Raw genomic sequence first — 20,975 nt, forward strand, 5'->3', positions numbered from 1 at the left:
CAAATGGGACCTAATGAAACTTAAAAGCTTTTGCACAGCCAAGGAGACCATAAACGGGATGAAAAGATAACCCTCAGAATGGGAGAAAATATTTGCAAATGAAGCAACTGACAAAGGATTAATCTCCAAAATTTACAAGCAGCTCATGCAGCTCACTATCAAAAAAACAAACAACCCAATCCAAAAATGGGCAGAAGACCTAAATAGACATTTCTCCAAAGAAGACATACAGATGGCCAGCAGGCACATGAAAAGATGCTTAACATCGCTAATTATTAGAGAAATGCAATCAAAACTAGAATGAGGTATCATCTCACACCAGTGAGAATGGCCATCGTTAAAAAGTCTACAAATAAGAAATGCTGTAGAGGATGTGGAGAAAAGGGAACCCTCCTGCACTGTTGGTGGGAATGTAAATTTGTGCAGCCACTATAGAGAACAGTATGGAGGTTCTTTAAAAATCTGAAAATAGAATTACCATATGATCCAGCAGTCCCACGCTCAGGCATATATCTGGAGTAAACTCTAATTTGAAAAGATACATTCACCCCAGTGTTCACAGAAGCACTATTTACAATAGCCAAGACGTGGAAGCAACCTAAATGTCCATTGACAGGTTGATAAAGGAGATGTGATACATATATATACAATGCAATGTTACTCTGCCATGAAAAAGAGTGAAATAATACCATTTGCAGCAACATGGATGGACCTAAAGATTATCATATTAAGTGAAGTAAGCCAGACAAAGACAAATATCATATGATATCACTTATATGTGGAATCTAAAAAGATGACACAAATGAACTTATTTATGAAACAGAAATAGACTCACAGACATAGAAAACAAACTTATGGTTCCCAAAGGGGATAGCAGGGGAGGGGTGAGAGATAAATTAGGCATTTGGGATTAACATATATACACTACTTTATGTAAAATAGATAACCAACAAGGACCAACTGTATAGCACAGGGAACTATACTCAATACCTTGTAATAACCTATAATGGAAAAGAATCTGAAAAAGCATAGATATATATGTATATATGTATGTATAACTGAATCACTTTGCTGTACATTGAAACTAATACAACATTGTAAATTAACGTTAAAAAAAAGGATTAGATGCCTGATTTCCTCCATTTTTAATAAGGCCTCTAAAAACACAGACTTAATGGAGAGGAGCAGCAGAATGACACATCAGTTCCCACTGACATTTTATTATGGATTAATGGCTCAGATTAGCCACCTGCCAATTGGTGAACTTTTGGGAAAGGGGCGGAGAAAATGTGGAGCGCATCTGTACAGGCCAAAGTTCAGGCATCAGAGTGGAGGGCCCTGGGAAGTCAAGGAAATAGCCTGAAGACAAGGGCCACTAATGATGTGTTACACAGAGAGGGCTTGACACCAAGAGTGAACTTCCTCTGTTTCATATTTTGAATCCAGCTGTTAAAATCATGGGACTTGCCCAGACCTAGAATAAAATAAGTGTTCATTGAGTTTGTACATATCTGGAAGCATCATATCTACAGATTAGGGAAGAATATTGCAAAGAAAAAGTGCTGTGGTTGCCATGTAGTCTTACACTGGCCTAATTAGTAATTCCCCTGCCTTCATTGTACAAATAGTTGATTGAGAAATATGTTAATGAGCAATTATCTCAAATGACACTTTTAATCTGATCAGCTATGGAGAACTAAAATGAACAACCTAATACAAAAATCAAGAGGAAGATTGGACAAGGGAAAATTTAAAATGAAATGACTATAATAATCAAGTGATCATACTGAGTTCATGTTAAGTAGTTTTCCAGCTTAAAATTATATATGAAATGTATGTTTAGATCTATTATAAGTATATACACACATTCAAAAATATAAAAGCAAATCTGTGTTTTCCTGTTTAACTATTTTCTAATAAAACTGGGTGTCTGTTTCAGGGTCATGCATATTTTGAGAAAGACATATTCATTGCGTTGAATTTCTGTGATCTTGTGCCAATCTGGATTTCATTATATATAAAAAAATCCACTTTATGCTTAAAATATTGATTGTGAAAAGGTCTTAGAAACCTAGTAGTTAGTGGCAAAAAAGTACAGTGATTACTAAAAAAGAGAAAATGAATTCACTATTGATGTTCATATTCACTGAACTAACTTGCCAGGATGTGTAGTTTGATTTTCTGGGGGACATTAAGTAAACAAAAACATCATACAAGCTCTGATATTTAGTAGTTTTGTGACTGCTTGGTAAACCACATAAATTATGAGTTCCCGTTGCCTCACCAGTAAACTGGATACCAATTCTCCAAGTTTGCTGTGAGAATAAAACATTATAATCTAGTAAAGGCATCTAAGACAATGCCCAGCCTAAGCAAGGGTTTCACTGTGCATTAATCTTACATGTGAATCTGACCCCTTCACTTCATTAGCTTTTCTCCTCCATTTGGAGGGATAATAAATAGGGGCCTGAAAAAATAGAAAACCAAAAATAGAGAAACAAAATAAAACTACAAACTGTGCAACATTGCACTTTTTGGTAAGAAGGTAAAAGCATTTTAGGTAATACGATAAGATCTTTGTGTTTTCATTAGGGATGGGTCCTTAAGGAAATAGGACTGGATTTATAGCTTCAAAAGTGGAAGGATTTAGTTGGGAAGTGGTGAATTAACAACAAAGGCAAGTACTGAATTATAACCTTTCTCACACTCTTGTTAGATCAGAGGTTCTTAATATTTCAGAGATCCTAGATGAAAGTATGGATAGTCTAGTGGGTGGAGAGTAGGGAAGAGGAGAATTGTGACATACAAAATTTTACACACAGTTGTAGAGGTTTCATTCTCCCTAGACTTCAACCAATGAAATAATCCATGTGACCCTAGACACTAGATTGAAAACCAATAAAAATTTCTGCTGCCAAATGTTTTTCAGATACCAGTGCCTTGCACAGCACAAAGTATCAATTAGTTGCTCAGTTAATATTATGGATCCAAATTAAACTGTTCACCCCGATATCATAGATTTATCATCTCTGTCCCACTTGAAAGCTGTCTTCTCAGCTATCCCTCTGCCAACATTAACCCATATGCATATACAAATGTAATTCACTGCACAATCTACTAACTTTCACAAATATCCCTTATCTTGATATTACTTTGCTTGGCACCACGTGAGAAATCCCATGAGGTCATTTTAGTTGAAGTACAGTCAAAAGAAACAAAATCAAAACCAGCCTTTAAGTATATTGCATTTGATTTCTGAGGCAACTCCAGAATGTTAATATTATTCTTGACTCCTGCTTCAAAATGACTTTTGATTTTATTTTTGGTATTTCTTTTTTATATTGTGGATGTTATAGGCTGAAAGTAACACATGGATTTGAATAAAACTATCAGATTAGCTAATGTAAAGGATAATGGTTCTCTAGAAAGAACAAGAAGGTTCCTATGAAACTGAACAACCTACCCATCTAATCTAAATATCCGGGTTTAAGAGGGTTTTGTTGTTGTTGTTATTTTCATATCCAGGCTTTAATAGCAAATTCATGGCAGTTGAGGGTATTTTCTGTGAATGAATGACTGGCCTCAGTTAATGGCCTTGGCTTCACTTTAGTCCATCACCCCAGAAAGTTCCCCACGCCTTCATCTTATTGCTTGACTGTGTCTCTTGGTACATTTTAATGGATCTTTCAGTAATTGTGATCATTCTGGGGAGAGGCAAGTGGTCATATTTTAATCATTGGAAGAGGTTTGCACAGTAAAAAAAAGTATGGAGAAACGCTTTCACAGCTTTCCCCATATCCCCAGCTGTTTGGACATTTTTCATCATCACTCTAATAACACGTAAAATGGAGATCATAAAAGAAATCCTATAGCTTAATTTTAGTGTATAGGTAAAGGGTAAGGGTTGACTTTGGAAAGCTCTGAGGTGTAAGGACTGTGACCGGTGCCTAGATTTTACCTCAAGAAGAGCAGAAGGTGTGTGTGTGTTTAGGTCTTATGGCATTTAGATGACACACAATGAAAATTTCTGCAACCGGTTAATTCTTCCTGAGGATGGCTGTATTATCATTCTTGCTAGGATCATAAGAAGTCAACACTTTTACTTGGTTAAATTTTGGTGATTTATTGGGAATGTGTGGTGTTACTTGAAAGCAAAGGGGTAAACTCAATGAATTCTTATGACTGTTTATTATGATTTAGTATGTCTTCAATTTTAAAGAGAATTTTGCAGTTACAGTTTTACACCTGGGAAGATCAAAAGATTAAGTAGTTAAGTCAGCAGTGTTTAGAATTTAATTCATGTTGGGTTAAGTTCATAATATGGTAGATCACATTGCGTCAGGGATAAATGATTCCTTAATACTGTTTTTATTTCTCCTTTTCCGAAGGCTTCTTAAACTATATAAATAATGAGATTGTTTAGTAGAATACAAACAACATGCAATGTATCCAAAAGCCGGAAGACAGTTCTGTTTCATTCACTGCCTAATTTATATAGCCCCATCCCTAGAAATGACCCAGATTTGTGAGGATATTTTATTTTATAAGCCACAGAAACAAAACTTTTTACTCCTACTCTTCACATAACATGCTTTAAGCTGGGTTGGCTAAATTCTATCAGTGAACAACTGCTAGATTCAATTTGAATAATTTAATTGCTTAAAATATGTATATTCATTTTCCCCTAGAAAGGTATTTCTAACTCAGTTGAACAGAAGTATTGAATCAATTTTAATTGTTCTTCCTCTCTGTATTTTATTTCTTCAGGTTTTTTTTTCCATCTGCTTTGCTTTCTGGGGAGTAAGAAGCATGAAACAACTTGTCTCAGACCCTGGGAAATGACTAAACGTTTGTACACAACTCTCTTGTTTTAATCATTTGTCCACAACAATAATATATTACTACTGCCTATGGAAGTATAATTTTATATAATGATTATATGAACTATTTCTCTAATGTGAGGTAAATACATTTATCTACTCTTGCTTCCTTTCCACATTTATTATTCTCTATTAAAATTAAAGTCAGCTGCAGTTACTTTATTGCTAGGGTTGAAAGAAGATGATTTCAAATAGAATGATGTTACATCCACTGGTAACATCTAAGCCAATGAGTATGAGAATAAGGGATAACTTCAAAACAGTAAAAGGAATTAAGATTTTATTAGCATTGTTTAGACAACTTTTCATTTGCTGTCTGCTAAAATTGTGCTTGGATACATATTTGTTGTCATAAAAATGTATTACATGAGTTGTCTGCCTAAGGCTAGGTTTACCTTTGAAAGCCATATAACCTAAGGAGTAACATTACAGAAAATGACATCACTGAAATGAAAATCACCAGAATTCGTCAGAATTCATTTATTCCGTAGATTAATTTGTGATACATATGTCTAATACGTTTGGTCAGTTTGTTTTGGCAAATTGAGGAGTGTGCAGTATTTCTGTGCTATTTTAAATTGTCACAATCATGTTAAAAGACTCTCTAAATAAAATTGCCCAAGCATTGTGTGTATATTATTCATTGGGATTGTAAAAATCTGCCAAGTGTTTCATTAGGAGGGAACTGACAGAGATAAGCAGGAAATGGTTCAAAGGGGGAAGGTCTGAAAACAGTTGGAATATTTTTCTTTCCTTCTTCCAGTGTTTCTTAGATTTAAATTTACAATTTAAGTAACCAAAGTTATAAGCACTAAAACAGTTAATACCGTCCTTCACTGAGCTTTGCCTATATTCATTGCTGGTTTAAAGAGGCTGATCAGTTGGTTGACTTTTTTTTTTTTTTTTTTTTTTTGGTACTCGGGCCTCCCACCGCCGTGGCCTCTCCCGTTGCGGAGCACAGGCTCCGGACGCGCAGGCTCAGCGGCCATGGCTCCTGGGCCCAGCTGCCCCGCAGCATGTGGGATCCTCCCGGACCGGGGCACGAACCCGCGCCCCCTGCATCAGCAGGTGAACCCCCAACCACTGTGCCACCTGGGAAGCCCGGTTGACTTATTTTTAATATGTTTTCTAACCTTTGAACAGAGAGTTGTGGAACTAGTAAGAAGAATCAAACTGCAGGTGTCTGGACTCATGATGCAAAACTGAAGCACATTTATTTTGAAAACTGGAAAAGCAGAGGAAGATTAAATTTTGCATGATGGAAAAAATTAACAAATTATATTTCAAGCGTCAGAAGTAGGGAATTGGCTTTGCTTCATTCATCTTTTTTTACTTCTTAATTTAACACAGAGCTAGAGCAAATACTTGAACCCATAACAGATATTAGTCCTATTCTTCTCCCTTACCAACAGTTCTTGCTGGGCTTGGCATATTTAGAATCGTATTAAAGCAGGGGAACCTCTGTTGGCTTGAAATTGCTAATTTTATAGCATAAAAACTCTGAATACCCATATTCTACATCCTAAAACCCTTCAGTCTATAGGTTACAGCCTTCAAGAACAGCAAAGAAAAGAGAGCTTCCACAAATCTGTAAGTAGATTTTTAATGTGTTATGACAGTTCATTGGTTTCGCCATGAGTCATGTATAAACATGTATATATGCTTGAATATATATGAATTTATAGGAGTGGTCTAGGAATGAGCTTAATAATGGAAATAAAGAATTCAAAATTGATAAAAGATACTTTTATGCTGAAGTTTAGTTTTCTTTTAGTCAACTCAAATTAATCTATTTTCTTTTCTCCTAGTTACTCTCACTATGATTATAAATTATTATTATTATTTTTTTAGAAATGCAGACATTTTCAAGCTAGGAATTTTCAGGCCTTTGAAAGTAGAAGTGATTCCCAGATAGGTAATATTCCCAAGGCCTGTGTGTGTTAATCAGGGCACTTTTTTCTTCACCTTCAACCTTGTTAGTTTTCCAGTCAAGTTTTCTCTTGTCGAGCACTAATACATGACGACAGATCAGATAACTATTATTAATGTTGTAAATTAATCTTGAGTCATGCCATGTAATTTATGCTTACTCTTGACTGGAAACACTTTACCTCTCTCTCTCTCTCATTCTCTCAAGAGAAAAGCACTAAAAATAGGGTTCATCAATTACTCAGCACTTGTACTGGAGAGGTGTCAACTGACTTTGAAATGATTATGAATATTCTCAGGTTTGATAATCTACCATAAGGAAGGCTAGAGAGAGGGAAGACATATTTGTTTATTGAGTAATACTCGATTAGCATTCTTTCCTTTACTCTCTAAAATCCTGGGAATTAAGTGCTGTTGATACCATTTTACAGAAGAGAATTCTGAGGCTGAGAGAGTTTAAAAAACGTGCTCAGACCTATCATGCTTAATCGATTGTCAGAAGAAAATTCAAAACCTCTGAGTTCTGACATTGAAGGCCATGTTTCTCCTTTACATGATATCAGATACCCAAGGCAGAACTTTAGAATACAGCCTCAGGAGTTTAAGTTCAGAGAACTTCCTATTCAATTTGATGCTCCAAGGTACAAAACAAAGTTCAGAGAAAAAGTAGTTTGGTTACAGGATGGATTAGTTGACTAGGTGCACGAGTACAGAACATAAGATCTTTCTGAAAGTGATAAGGCCCAGGTTATTTTATAGGATTGCCATATGTCTAAAAGAAGTCCATTCCTGTACTTGATTTGATTTGATAAAATGGGCCATTACTCTAGCTCTATTTGTTGTGTCATTTACTTCCCCTTCATCTTGTTCTTTCTAATTATTTTGGTTAAACTTAATCTAATCATCTCATGGCCATGATATTCAGCAATATGTGGATCTGTCCTTGAGTATCTGAAGTTCAGTGGATCACCAAAGTACATGAATCTTTGTTATAGTTAACATTACCTGCTTGCATTAATGTTTATCAGAGGTTCTCACATTTCACTTTACTGGTCATATATGATTCAGTTATTCAGTGTACGTTCTGCAATAGAACCATAGAGTGGAATGCTTTAAGGTATGGTGTACATTATGATGAACATACTGTGATTTATTAGGGAGAGCAACGGTAGTTAGAAAGTGAGTTCCCTTTTTTATGCCCTCTCCTCTATATTTTTACATTTGTAGCTTCCAGAATCCCAAGGAAAGATAGAGAACACGGAGGTAGTCTGGCTTTCAGAATCTTAAACATTTCTCATGTCACTATCGTCAGCAGAACTAAGGAATGTGTCAGGCCCCATCTTAAGCCTACCTCAAGGAAAGTAGATTTAACAATGTTCTGTTACTGGGGTATTTTTTCGGAACTTGCTCCAGTTTGCTGCCTTTTCTTCTCAATAGCATAACAGATAACTTCTCCCTCACCAAAAACTCAATTGGAAAAAGTCATTAGCAAAAAAAGCAAATAAGCAAGCACTGATGGTTTTCTCTTGTGGGTTGTGTCTGCTTTTTAGAATTCTGCAAGTGTCATACCTCTTTAGTCAGATTTTCAACCATTCCAGACTCACCAGTATCTATCAGTCCCTAGGTGTGTTCTCCTTTAGTTTTAACATCAATAAATCCAAAATCCTAACTTGCATAGATTTACATTGCAGAACACAGGAAGAAGTAGCCTTTGTCTTTATGTACTAGGATTATCCGTGGATCTTTTTAAAAATGAAAACTTGCTGGTAGGAACATTGGAATTCTGATTTCGTAAGATTCAAGTGGTACCAGAGAGTCTATATTGTTCAGGGTTCTACTAATGATAAGTTACAGAGGCTATAAGCAATCTAGAGTGAAAGAAAACTTCTCTAGACCCTCTCCTTGAGATTCAGAAATACGCAGGAGAGATGTACCATGTAAGGGAATATTGTTTCTATAGCTAATTAAAAGAATGGGGTGATAATGATTAAATAAGCATGGATATTTAGATATGCCATCCAAGGAAAAGTATACTTTACTATGAGATTATTTTGCATATCCTCACAAACCTGAAAAAAACCTGAAAGTTTAAAGCTTAGGTAAGTGTCAGTGAGATGGGGAGAGGACAGAAGTCTAGCAGGCAAAGGAAACATGATCCCTACTGGGCACATACCCTGAGAAAACCATGATTCAAAAAGAGTCATGTACCACAATGTTCATTGCAGCACTGTTTACAATAGCCAGGACATGGAAGCAACCTAAGTGACCATCAACAGATGAATGGATAAAGAAGATGTGGCACATATATACAATGGAATATTACTCAGCCATAAAAAGAAATGAAATTGAGTTATTTGTAGTGAGGTGGATGGACCTAGATTCTGTCATACAGAGTGAAGTAAGTCAGAAAAACAAATACCATATGCTAACACATATATATAGATTCTAAAAAACAAAAAATAGTTCTGATGAGCCTAGGGGCAGGACAGGAATAAAGACGCAGACATAGAGAATGGACTTGAGGACACGGGGAGGGGGAAGGGTAAGCTGGGATGAAGTGAGAGAGTGGCGTGGACATATATACACTACCAAATGTAAAATAGATAGGCAGTGAGAAGCAGCGGCATAGCACAGGGAGATCAGCTCGGTGCTTTGTGACCACCTAGAAGGGTGGGATAGGGAGGGTGGGAGGGAGACACAAGAGGGAGGGGATATGGGGATATATGTATACATATAGCTGATTCACTTTGTTATACAGCAGACACTAACACAACACTGTAAAGGAATTATACTCCAGTAAAGATGTTAAATAAATAAATAAATAACTTTAAAAAAAAAGGAAGTGTGATCAAAAAATATTGGTGTCATAGCCGTGTTTATATTTGCCCCTGATGTTTCATTTTTTTGTGGGTTTTATTTGTTTTTGTTTTTGTTTTTTTGCGGTACGCGGGCTTCTCACTGTTGTGGCCTCTCCCGCTGCGGAGCACAGGCTCCGGACGCACAGGCTCAGTGGCCATGGCTCACGGGCCCAGCCGCTCCGTGGCATGTGGGATCTTCCCGGACCGGGGCACGAACCCGTGTCCCCTGCATCGGCAGGAGGACTCTCAACCACTGCGCCACCAGGGACGCCCTCATTTTTAATGAAATATTATTAATAGCAGAATTAAAATGTACTGGATTAAGTTTGATAGACATGGATTTTGTACTTTTGGCTTTTGCCAGGGCTTCTTGTGATAAAGTGAAAGGTGGATGTGCAGTGAAGAGAGTTCTCACTTTAATACAAAGTTAAGTATGAAAGATGTCCATATGTAATAGTTTCTGTTCCTCCTGCTCTGCCCTATTCAGACAAAATGCAACTAACATCTCCTTTCAGGAATAGTACACAGCATGCATTTTACTTTGCTGGTAATACGCTGTGTGCTAAGACAGTCAGTGTCTAAGGCTGGCTAATTCCTTCTAGGCAGGAGATGTGGGGAGACTGTCTAACAACGGCATCTGGCAGCCACGTGGCACACTAAGAAGCCTTACCTTGTCCTATACAATACTCTGCAGGAACAAAACCATCAGGCTGCTAATTTGCATCAGTAAGTCAAAAAATTGATAAATAAATGCATGTTTAATGATAAATTAAGTACGGAATTTTTTCCAGAAAATTCATGCTAAATATGTAACTTGCATAAAATGTTTATCAATCTGTACTCTTTCATCTACCTGCAGTGTCTTCCTCCAGATGTTGGCATTATGGGTTGAATTGTGTCCACCCAAAATTCAAATGTTCAAGTCTTAACCCCCCACCCTGCCGAAAACCTAAGATGTGACCTTATTTGGAAATAGTGTAGTTAATAGATGTAATTAGGTTGAGATGAGGTTATACTGGAGTAGCATGGACCCTTACCCAATACGACTGGTGTTCTTACAAAATGTGGAAATTTGGGCAAACATACACTCAGGGAGAATGCCATGGAAACGTGAAGGCAAAAATCAGGGTGATGTGTCTCCCAGTCAAGAACAACCAAGGTTGCCTGCAAACTATCAGAAGCTAGGAGAGAGTCATGGAACATATATTCCCTCACAACTCTAAGAAGGAACCAAACCCAGTGACACATTAGTTTTGGACTTCTAGCCTCCAGAGCTGTGAGACCACAAATTTCTGTTGTTTCAGCCCCGCAGTTTGCGGTACATTGCTGTGGAAGCCCTAGCAAACTGATATTGTTTGTGTGATTTGACCTCTAACCTCAACAGGTCTTTAATCAAATGCCTTCTTAATGAAGTTTTCTCTCACTAAAATCACACACACACACACACACACACACACACACACACACACACATCCCCAAAGAATTCTTCTATTTATTTTTCTCCTTATTACTTGCATGCTTTAGTTTTACTTATCTTTCTTGTTTATTTTATTTAAATCAACAGAGAATACTTAGTACTCTCCGCTTAGTGTCTGTGAGAGCAGGGATTTCTTATAGTTTTATAGTCCTGTTTCCCCAGCTACTCAAATAATGACTGACACACAGGAGGTGCTCAATAAGTATGTGTCATGAGTGAATTAATGAACTCCCTAGTTATTTAAGACCATATATTAACCCAAGGTAAAACCAATATCTTTCAATCTCAGTTTTGGCTGAATCCCAAGATAATAGTTACCAGCTAATCCTAAATTCCAAAGTGAGATTATAGAAAACCATGAAAGACCTCCACTGTCTTAAATTCATGCTAAGACTCTTAACTCCTCACACAAAAGAAGAGTTGTGAGTTTAGGAAATGAGGATAGGAGAGAGAATTTCTGGAGAGAGCTTGATGGAATGAAGATTCCACCTGTCCCTCGCTTGACATGGGAAAAGTTGGCAGTGCTTCCTTCCCCTTCCCTCAAACTTTGTAAGCGAAGCTTCAGAGAAGCCAATTAAGAGCTAGCTATTCATCCTCTGAAGCTTGTGGCATGCTTCGGTGGACTTCTGTCTGACCCATCTCTGGCCAAGTGGCCAGTGGCTGCATTTGGGAAGTAACCACACTCATGGCACTGGGTCTCGTTTGCAAGTTTTCCCATGAACTAGAAGGCCACAGTGAGTGTGAGAGCTGGCATAGGACAGCTGGGGGGACAGGATGCCGGTTAAGAGATGCTGGAGGTGTACAGCCCAATGGTGACATGAGGTTGGAGCCAGGAGTAGCAGTTGGGAAGGCATCACCCTTGTCAGGAATTGACCTGAGAGATCCTAGCGGATAGTTAGTCTTATTTTCCCCCAAGGGTGTGTGGAAATAGCAGGAAATCAGTGGTGGCCAGGAAAGCTCTTTCCTGACCCTTAGGTTTCAACCATGACTAAGCTCTGAGCTTCAGCAGAGAAGACATGATAAAGTAAAGAGAAACCAAGATCAAAACCCCAATACCCTTCCTACAGGACACATACACATACACACACACACACACACACACACACACAGCACACAGCACACACTCACAGGTTCACTACATACTTCTCACCTGCAGCAGGCCAAATCAGGAGGGAGGGGTCACAGGAGAGGAAGAACCTCTAATAAAGTTCAGAGTTGGTTTTCAAACAGAGACATTGGCATATTAATTTTTGAACTGAGAATATTTTTAGGACTAAAGTGACTAAAGGAAATAGATTCAAAGAGAACTCGGCCCGTTTATGGATGCTGCTCAAGATGTCATTCAAGGGCAGAGAAATGGCTTGGGCTTTACAGAGAGAATGGAGGGGGAGTGGAGAAAATTAAAGCCACTCTTTTCTTTTGTGTTCTGTGAGTCCTGCGTTTTCAGCATACTGGTCCTGTACTCCGCTGTGCAAATAGGGAAGAGCATCTCTTTATGAAAATTATTTGAAAATTCCAGGATGCAATCTATGTATATGCTTATAGTCTCATTTTCCAAGTCTGCAGCATTTATCACTCTTATTTTAAAAACAATACAGGGCTTCCCTGGTGGCACAGTGCTTGAGAGTCCGCCTGCCGATGCAGGGGACACGGGTACGTGCCCTGGTCCGGGAAGATCCCACATGCCACGGAACGGCTGGGCCCGTGAGCCGTGGCCGCTGAGCCCGCGCATACGGAGCCTGTGCTCCGCAATGGGAGAGGCCACAACAATGAGAGACCTGCGTACCGAAAAAAAAAAAAAAAATACAATTTAAACAAATTATAAAAGTTTTCTAACACAGACTAGCTGTCTTGAGACTTCTGAAAGATGGTATGATAAGATTATTTATTTACTTTTTAAAAGTAAAAACAATGACTTTATAAACCAATTTCTGTAGCAAGCAGTGTGGGAAAGGTGAATAGGTCTAAAGTAATTTTTTTCTCTGTTTCAGCACTTTTGAAAGGCACAAAAGGGAATAAGACCAATCCAGAAATTCATTATGTCTCTCCAGTTTTTCCTTTTCCCATATGAGCAGAGCCGGGAAGTGTACAGACACATTAGAGAATGTTTCCACTGTGTGGGAGAAACATCTGCAGAGTAGGCCTTTGACCACCAGAAGTGGAGAGAAAGAAGCATATGGGGGCGGAAGCAGCAGACACGAAAAGAAAAACTGGGAGCTGGCTAGGCCCAAACATCCAACTGACTTGCCTAACCTTCGGTTTAGCTTTTCCATTACATTAGAAGACTAAGAGCGGTAACATTCTTAAGAAAAACAGCTCTTAAGTATGGTGTTGAAATAGAGTTCATAGCACACCCTTCATTTTTTCTTTTTCTGTGAGTATGGGAAATGATAGCATTCTACTTTGCCCATCACCTGCTCTAGAGCCTATGCTGGGTGGTTTTCATAGGTTTCTTCCTACTGGTCCTTTGCAGCCATTTATTACCATGGCTATGCCAAAGCCCAGAAGCTGCAGGCCTCCACTCAAACCAGAGGGAAGCACAGTGAAGACAGAGATGAACTCTGAGTAAATTCCTCTTAAAACATCAGGGGCAAAAATGGGCTTTGAGAATGCAAATGATTATCATTAGAAAGTAATATGCGACTACTGGAGAAACATTTGAAAGAATAATGTGGTCTAGCAAAACAGTCCTGCAATCTGCATTCAATCAGCACTAACCAAAAATGCTTGCAATGGTCCTTTGTGTTGTTGGGAGCCAAGTGTTTTCTGGAACTCTTGAAGCCAGTTTTACCAAGTGGCAAATTACCAACAAAATATTAGCGAAAAAATAACCAGCCTTAGACTTGACTTCTCCAGTAAAGGGGAGACTTTCCAACTGTAATGACCAAGGTATTGAGAGCAACAAGAATATTGATATACATACCTGTAAATGCTCACAGATGAGTTTTGGGGGTTGGTTTGTTTTCATCTACAGCATGTGGGTCTGGACATCTTGCCCACTAAATAGCTTATGTATGAGGACAGTTAAAATTCAGTATACAGAGTTTTGAAAATTATATGGGACAGAGCTATATTTAGAAGATTGTACAGGAAGAATACATACCATGAACTTTTGGAACCTACTTAATGAATTTTGATTCTAGGCCAATATAACAAGTCTCTTAAGTGCAGTGGTATTGAAATTTTATTAACCTTATTCTTATAGAAAACAAGACACATATTCTTTAGAGATCATGGTTTTCACTATTCACTGTTGGTTCAGAGCCTTACTGAACAAGGCTCTTGGGCTCTAATCTTCAAAAAGAAAGTTCTAGCCCTGGATATGATTAAGTTTCAGACAAATCATCTGCCTTCACCCCTCACAGTTCACACCTGGCATCCATGAGAAGGGTAGCCTCCTTCAGATGCAGACTGGCAGTCACAAGGCAGAAGCCCTGCTGTCTTTCATGAAAGAACTACTTATCCTGGAGCCATATGTCATACATGGCCAAAGTATGTGGTTTAGGAGATGTCAAGCATACTCAGAAATGCTAGGCCTCATTCATTCAGCTACCAGAAACAGAAATATATTCATAAGAAGCCTTTTCAACAAAATACCATAAAGTTAGAATGAAGTCGAGACCCAATGTGTTTACTGCCAAAAAACAGGCAAGCAAACTGAAAGACATTAGATTTTCTAACTTAAATGTATCATACCTTTCAATTTATTTTTCTGAAAGGGACTGATAAAATTAGTTAAAATCAATATTCAACCAAAATATGCATTGAAGATTAACAGTGAATAAGATGATGACCACTTTGGAGGCATTTTTAAAGATGATAAAGTAAAGTATATTATAATATGGATATTAAAAAAATGCTTTCATGAATTTTAATCTTACATAATTTTTTTAAACTTTATATTCTGGGGAAAGTTTAAAAGAATAGATTTTTTAAATTTTATTGTTAATACCAGTATCACATGGTAAAACAATTTATTTGTAGCTCTCATGATTCTTTTTATAAAATAACCTTTTTTCTTTCTCTCTCCTTCCTTCCTTCCTTCTTTCCTTCTTGCCTTCATTCCTTCTCTCCTTCCTCCCTCCTTCCCTTCCTTCCTTCCTTCCTTCCTTCCTTTGCCTTTCTCCAAAGAGAAATACTATTTTATTTCTTTTAAAGCTTCAGAAATTCAAATTCAAATGAGCATTCTGATATTTGAGATGGAGATTAAATATAGGATAATTGTTAAAATATTCAGATTGGTGGAGATGGGAGAGATTAAATTAAAGGCTGTTTCCCCAGGAGGTATTACTTTTAACAGATTTTAAGCAAATTATTAGAACACGCTGTTTTCTGTCTAATCAAAATGGGCTTAACAAAGACAATCACATTTTAGAAAACTGTACTTGCAATTTTATTGTAATTTTTTGTATTTAATAAACTGAAAAAAAATCCCTATGTTGTCTTTTCTGTGCCCCTCATGGCATTAAAGACAATTGATTTTATATGGGTTTTTACTTGAATATAATTCCATGATGCTAAAAGGCCTAATTAACTCTAATCTAACTGCAGTTTGGCCCCCAAATATGTCATAGATGTATCAATTTCTTGCCTTGTGCACTAACTGCTTGGATCTTCACATCCACACTAGTAAGTATTCATTATGCCCATTTTATAGCTGAGAATACTGAGCCTTTGAGAGAGTAAGCACCTTGCTAAAAGTCATATGGTGGTTAAATGGAAGGATCTGAAAGAGAACCGGGAGCATTTGAATCTAGAATCTGATATATTACATCATCTCTCACTGAGCTGAAAGTCAAGAACAAAATCTAGACAAATAAAGGTGTTTAAGTCTGGTTTTTCCCCAAGGAAAGTGATTCATCTAAAGCATGAAATTAACATTTTATATGTTGGAAATTGAAACAGCAGAATATCATGAGAGGTAGTAAAAAAGTGAACACTTGCAAACTTCAAACACCTGCTCCGTTGTTCTCTTTCACCCTGTAGAATGGATGGGGACCATGAGATCCATTTACTTGGATCTTCTTCCAACTGTGTGGGTTTCGGATGTGAGCAATTTTATTTTCTCTGAAGTCGGGGGGAGAAAGGAAAATATATAAAAAGGGTAAAGTAGACATATAAAGATAGAACCCTTCTCAATTGCTAATATATGCCATCGTGATCAATAATGAAAAGCATATGTGAACCAAAGAAATACATTCTCCAATATGTTTTAAAAATATTTTTATTGATGTAAAATACACATAACACTGACAATTTAACCATTTTTGAGTGTACAGTTCAATGGCATTAAGTATATTCCCATTGATGTGTAATTATCCCCACCATCCTTCTGCAGAACTTTTCATCTTCCAAAACTGAAACTCTGTAACCATTAAACACTAACTCTCCCTTCCTCCTTCCTCCAGTCCCTGGAAACCACCACCCTACGTTCTGTTTCTATGATTTTGAGTATTCTAGGCACCTCATAAAAGTGGACTCACACCATATTTGTCCTTACGCGACAGGCTTATTTCACTTAGCGTAATGTTTTCAAGACCCATCCATGTTGTATCGTGTCAGAATTTCCTACCTTTTTAAGGCTGAATATTTCATTATATGCATATGCCACATTTTGTTTATCCTTTCGTCCATTGATGGGCTGTTGGGTTGCTTCCACCTTTGGGCTATTGTGACAATGCTGCTGTGAACATAGTTGTATGTATGTTTTTAGCTATAAGTTCTATAGACAACACCCTCAGAAGCTTTGGAAATCCCTGAGTTCTACTCATTCACTGTTAACAAAGTAACAAAGTTTCCTGTTTTCTTTCTTAGGAGCTGCCTATATTAAAACTAAATACAACAAACAATCATCAGAATCAAAACACAGATATCCAAAACTCCTGTAATTTTGTTATAATGAATATTAAAATTAAAGAAAAAAACGAGGGAGCCTTCCAATATCAAATGATGTATTGAACCTACAAGTCTATCTCCTTTCCCTCCTAAAAATCTATTCCTTTAGGAGTAATAGAATTAAAAAAGTATGTATCTAGAAATAAAGCAGAGAATAGGAGGGGAGGAATTAGAAAGCTAGGAGCTTTGGGGAGGTGAGAGCCAGCTCATGGGTAAGTAGTGACTGGTAAAGTAGTCTGGCATAGGGCCCAGTGAAGAATATGGAGTGCCTCTAGATAAGAAAAAAGGAGATTTGTCCCTGAGGAATCTCAACAGCTAGAAATGGATAGGAATGAAATGTGGGAATTAAAATAAGAATTCATTAAAATTTTATGTGGAAGACTTCTCTGCATTTAGCACGAAATGCCGAGAGCCAGGTGATTCTGCCCCAGAAAATAAAATGAGAATTTTTCTCTAATGAACTTTGAAAAATTTAAGAGTTGGTACCCTAGAACAAAGCCTATTTCATTTTGGCCTTTAATCGTTCCAAAACTTAACACAAGGCTCCTTGACTGTTTACATGCAGCCTAAGTAAGGGAGGCAAGAATCTCTACTTGTGGACAAAGTACATAGTTATTTTTACTACAGCCTCTGTCTCATGAAGAGACACTAGATAGAGGAGGAAAGCCGCCAAAAAACACACAAAACAAACAAAAACCCCACCAACTTATACACACAGGAACAACAAAAACAACAAGAAAAGATCTATAATCAGACACATCACCATGAAATTTCTGTGCAGTAAGGCTCCTAAGTGTTTCCAGAAAGACCAGGTTATGGAACAAATGTTTTTCAGATTTCTCAATAGCAGTAGTCTGGTGGAAGACAACATAACAGTGCCTTCAGAGGACTGAGGGGAAATGAGGTTTAACCTAGAATTCCAAATCAGTCAATCTATCAATGAAGTAGGTAGATAGAATAAAGACATTTAAGTCATTCAGAAAAGCTTTCCCTGGAAAATTCCTTTCTTAGTGAGTTTTTCAACAAAGTGCTCTGGCAAAACAAGGAATAAACCAAGAAAGAGGAAAATATGGTCCAGGAAACAATAGATTCAACATTTCCAAGAAGGCAGTAAGAGGATTTTTCAGGATGAAGACAAGTACCAGGAACAGAGATTGGAACAGAAAGGAGGTCTGCAGAGTCAGAAGGTGTGAAGGGAGTGGAATACTTAGGTAATATGATCTTGGGAATAATTGAGGATTTCTTGGGGTATAAATATAAAATTAATTTTAGTTTTGCCCCAAATTTTTGCTATTGAGAGACACAGGAGTGGATAAGGACCCCAAAAAGAAAGAAAGATAGTAAATCATCTTTATTCCTAGAATGCTTCTTAGAAATAGTGTACAATGTAACTATGGCTATTGAAGAGAATGTATATATCTTTAACTTTAGCATTGTAAAACAAGAGAATCAGAAAGCAAATAGGGAGTGGGGAGGGGATAGAGAGAAGTGGAGATATTGGTGGAAGCTCTAATGTCTTCCATTTTACAGAGAGAGGGGTTAAAAGATGCTGTTTATGGAAAATGGATGCAAAATGGAGGTTTAAGAAAGTTTTCTGATGTAGAGGGGGAAAGGAGTTGTAGCAGGTGACAAATGTGAGACAATTACTTTCTTATTATAAGAAGAAATCAGTAGAAAATGTATATGTTTTGTGAACCCAAAAAAAGTGTTATAAAAGAGAATTTAAAGATTGAAATAAATACCAGTGAAATTGAAACCAGAAAATAGTAAGAGGATTTGCTTCTGAAGGAATAGAACTTTTGGTGGGCTGGGAGGACACTGTTCATTTTCATTTTCTTGTATTATTATTTTCATTACTATATAATTCTTATGCTCTCTTTTTTGTTTTTTACAATGTTGTGTTAGTTTCAGGTGTACAGCAAAATGAATCAGTTATACATATACATATATCCACTGTTTTTTACATTCTTTTCCCATATAGGCTGTTACAGAGTACTGAGTAGAGTTCCCTGTGCTATACAGTAGGTCCTTATTAGTTATCTGTTTTATATATAGTAGTGTGTATATGTCAATCCCAATGTCCCATTTTGTCCCTCTGCCCCGCTTACCCCCTGGTAACCCTTCTTATGCTCTTTGAGTTTTTACAAAAACAATGTGAATTTTCTTATAAAAATAAAAGCAGTTAATTTAAGAGACAGACCAGAGTTTGTAAAGAACAGAGTTTGTGCGAACTATGAGAAACACCTTTTTCTTTCTTTTTATTAACTCAGGTATTAACTTTTTTTGTTTGTGGTATGTTTCAAATGCATGAACCTAATCTTATTAAAAGCAATGCTTTCATGTCCTTTAGTCTCTAAGATTTTGAAGAGTGCAGATGGCATGAGATCCTTTTTCCTTTCTCTCTTGATAAATTAAGTAGATACAAATTCTGAAGTCTAAAAGTAGAAAAAGGTAAAGTTAGATAAGTGTAACGGAATGAAACAAAATGGCAGGCATGACCTGAATTTGTTAACCATTCCTCCCAATGCCATTGCACTTCTGCTCTTTGTATATGGTGACACAATTGCTTCCTCATGACCTTAGTTCAGAAGTTCCATGAGTCTGTAATGGATCTGCTCTGCGATTTACATACCATGTTAAAATCTGTTAGGACTCAATTTATACTGGTAACATATGATTAAATACAAATTTCAGAGTAAAATTCCTTCCCATTTTTGACAAAATTCTAAATCCTCAATTCTCTCCAGCCTTGAATTCTGTATATTGTTGCTGAATTAATTTTAAAACTCTAGTAATTAATACTTATTCTTAATATGATGTTTCATTTAAGGTAAATTAAAGTTCTGTGATAGTGAAAACGGAAAGGAGATAAAGACTAGTGATGTTATTATTTTTAAAAAGACATTGTGCATTTCAAAGATTAAAATGCCATGTGAAAATATGTAAACAACTTTTTTGAACAGAAAATCATTTGTGCATTAACATTTGGAAATGGGAACTAACAAGGAGGAATTAGATCTTTATACAGAGAAGAGACACAAAGAAAGAAATAGGGATTATCTAGAAAACACTCAGATGTTTCCTTACTATTTTCTTCCACTTCATGTACCATAATTCCTACCTACACTAACTACATGAATTCCTACCCCCTCAAAAAAAAATAATAACCATTATGTATTTTAAAACTACTGTCCCTTGTTGGATTGCTTAGACCAGCTCTAGAAATTCTGAGTACATGAAACCAGAAAGAAGGGAAAAAAATATTCTCCTTTGTACTGCAAGACAATTATATTAAATGACTAGACTTGCTCTTTACTTTTTTGATACTGACATCTGTTGGAAAACAGGAGAATATGTGTATGTTTGTTTTTTGAAGACAAATAAAAATGGATTCGTTAAATTTAAAACCCCATTTTAAATTAAAAATTAAGAATGTAAAATAGATTAACCATTTTAATGACACCATTCTCTAATTGCCTGAAAACACATTTATATGAGTTTTCAGTATTATAGGCCTTTTTTAAAGCCAGTAGTTGTTATTGCAAATATAATTACATATTCTTTAAAACTCATGTAATCTAGGCAATGTGTTCATGATTCAAACTAACAATTGAACATTATGTAGTGAAAGAAAACTAGTTTGACTTAAGTTAGAATGTACTCTATCAGGCTCTAAAGAAAAGATTTTTCTTTCTATCATGAATCAGTAACATAAAGAAAAGGAAGTTTTTTGAACTAATTTCATTGATTCAACATGTGAATATCCTTTTAAAAAATATTTGGGGAATATTTTAGCTAGGACTTTTCCCAATCTGTCACTTGAGCAAAAATATGTTTGCCCAACAAAGCATATATGTTACTCTATAACTACTACTCAAACTTCTCTTCAATTAAGTAGACCTGGATGTACTAGGCCTACGTAGGGCATTTTGTGTT

At 36.7% G+C, this 20,975-nt stretch overlaps 1 protein-coding gene across 1 annotated transcript in view; it reads left to right on the forward strand.

Moving 5' to 3' along the window:
- Positions 1-6,623, forward strand: part of AGMO (alkylglycerol monooxygenase) — a 376,559-nt gene extending 369,936 nt beyond the window's left edge. Inside the window, exon 14 of the mRNA XM_067746237.1 lies at positions 4,768-6,623. Coding sequence (XP_067602338.1) covers positions 4,768-4,842 — 75 coding nt within the window. The 3' untranslated portion in view covers positions 4,843-6,623. The remainder of the gene's footprint in view (positions 1-4,767) is intronic.
- Positions 6,624-20,975: the final 14,352 nt, after the last annotated feature.

This window comes from Pseudorca crassidens, chromosome 8, assembly GCF_039906515.1.
Source record: "Pseudorca crassidens isolate mPseCra1 chromosome 8, mPseCra1.hap1, whole genome shotgun sequence".
In the NCBI taxonomy this organism is placed as follows: Eukaryota; Metazoa; Chordata; class Mammalia; order Artiodactyla; family Delphinidae; genus Pseudorca; species Pseudorca crassidens.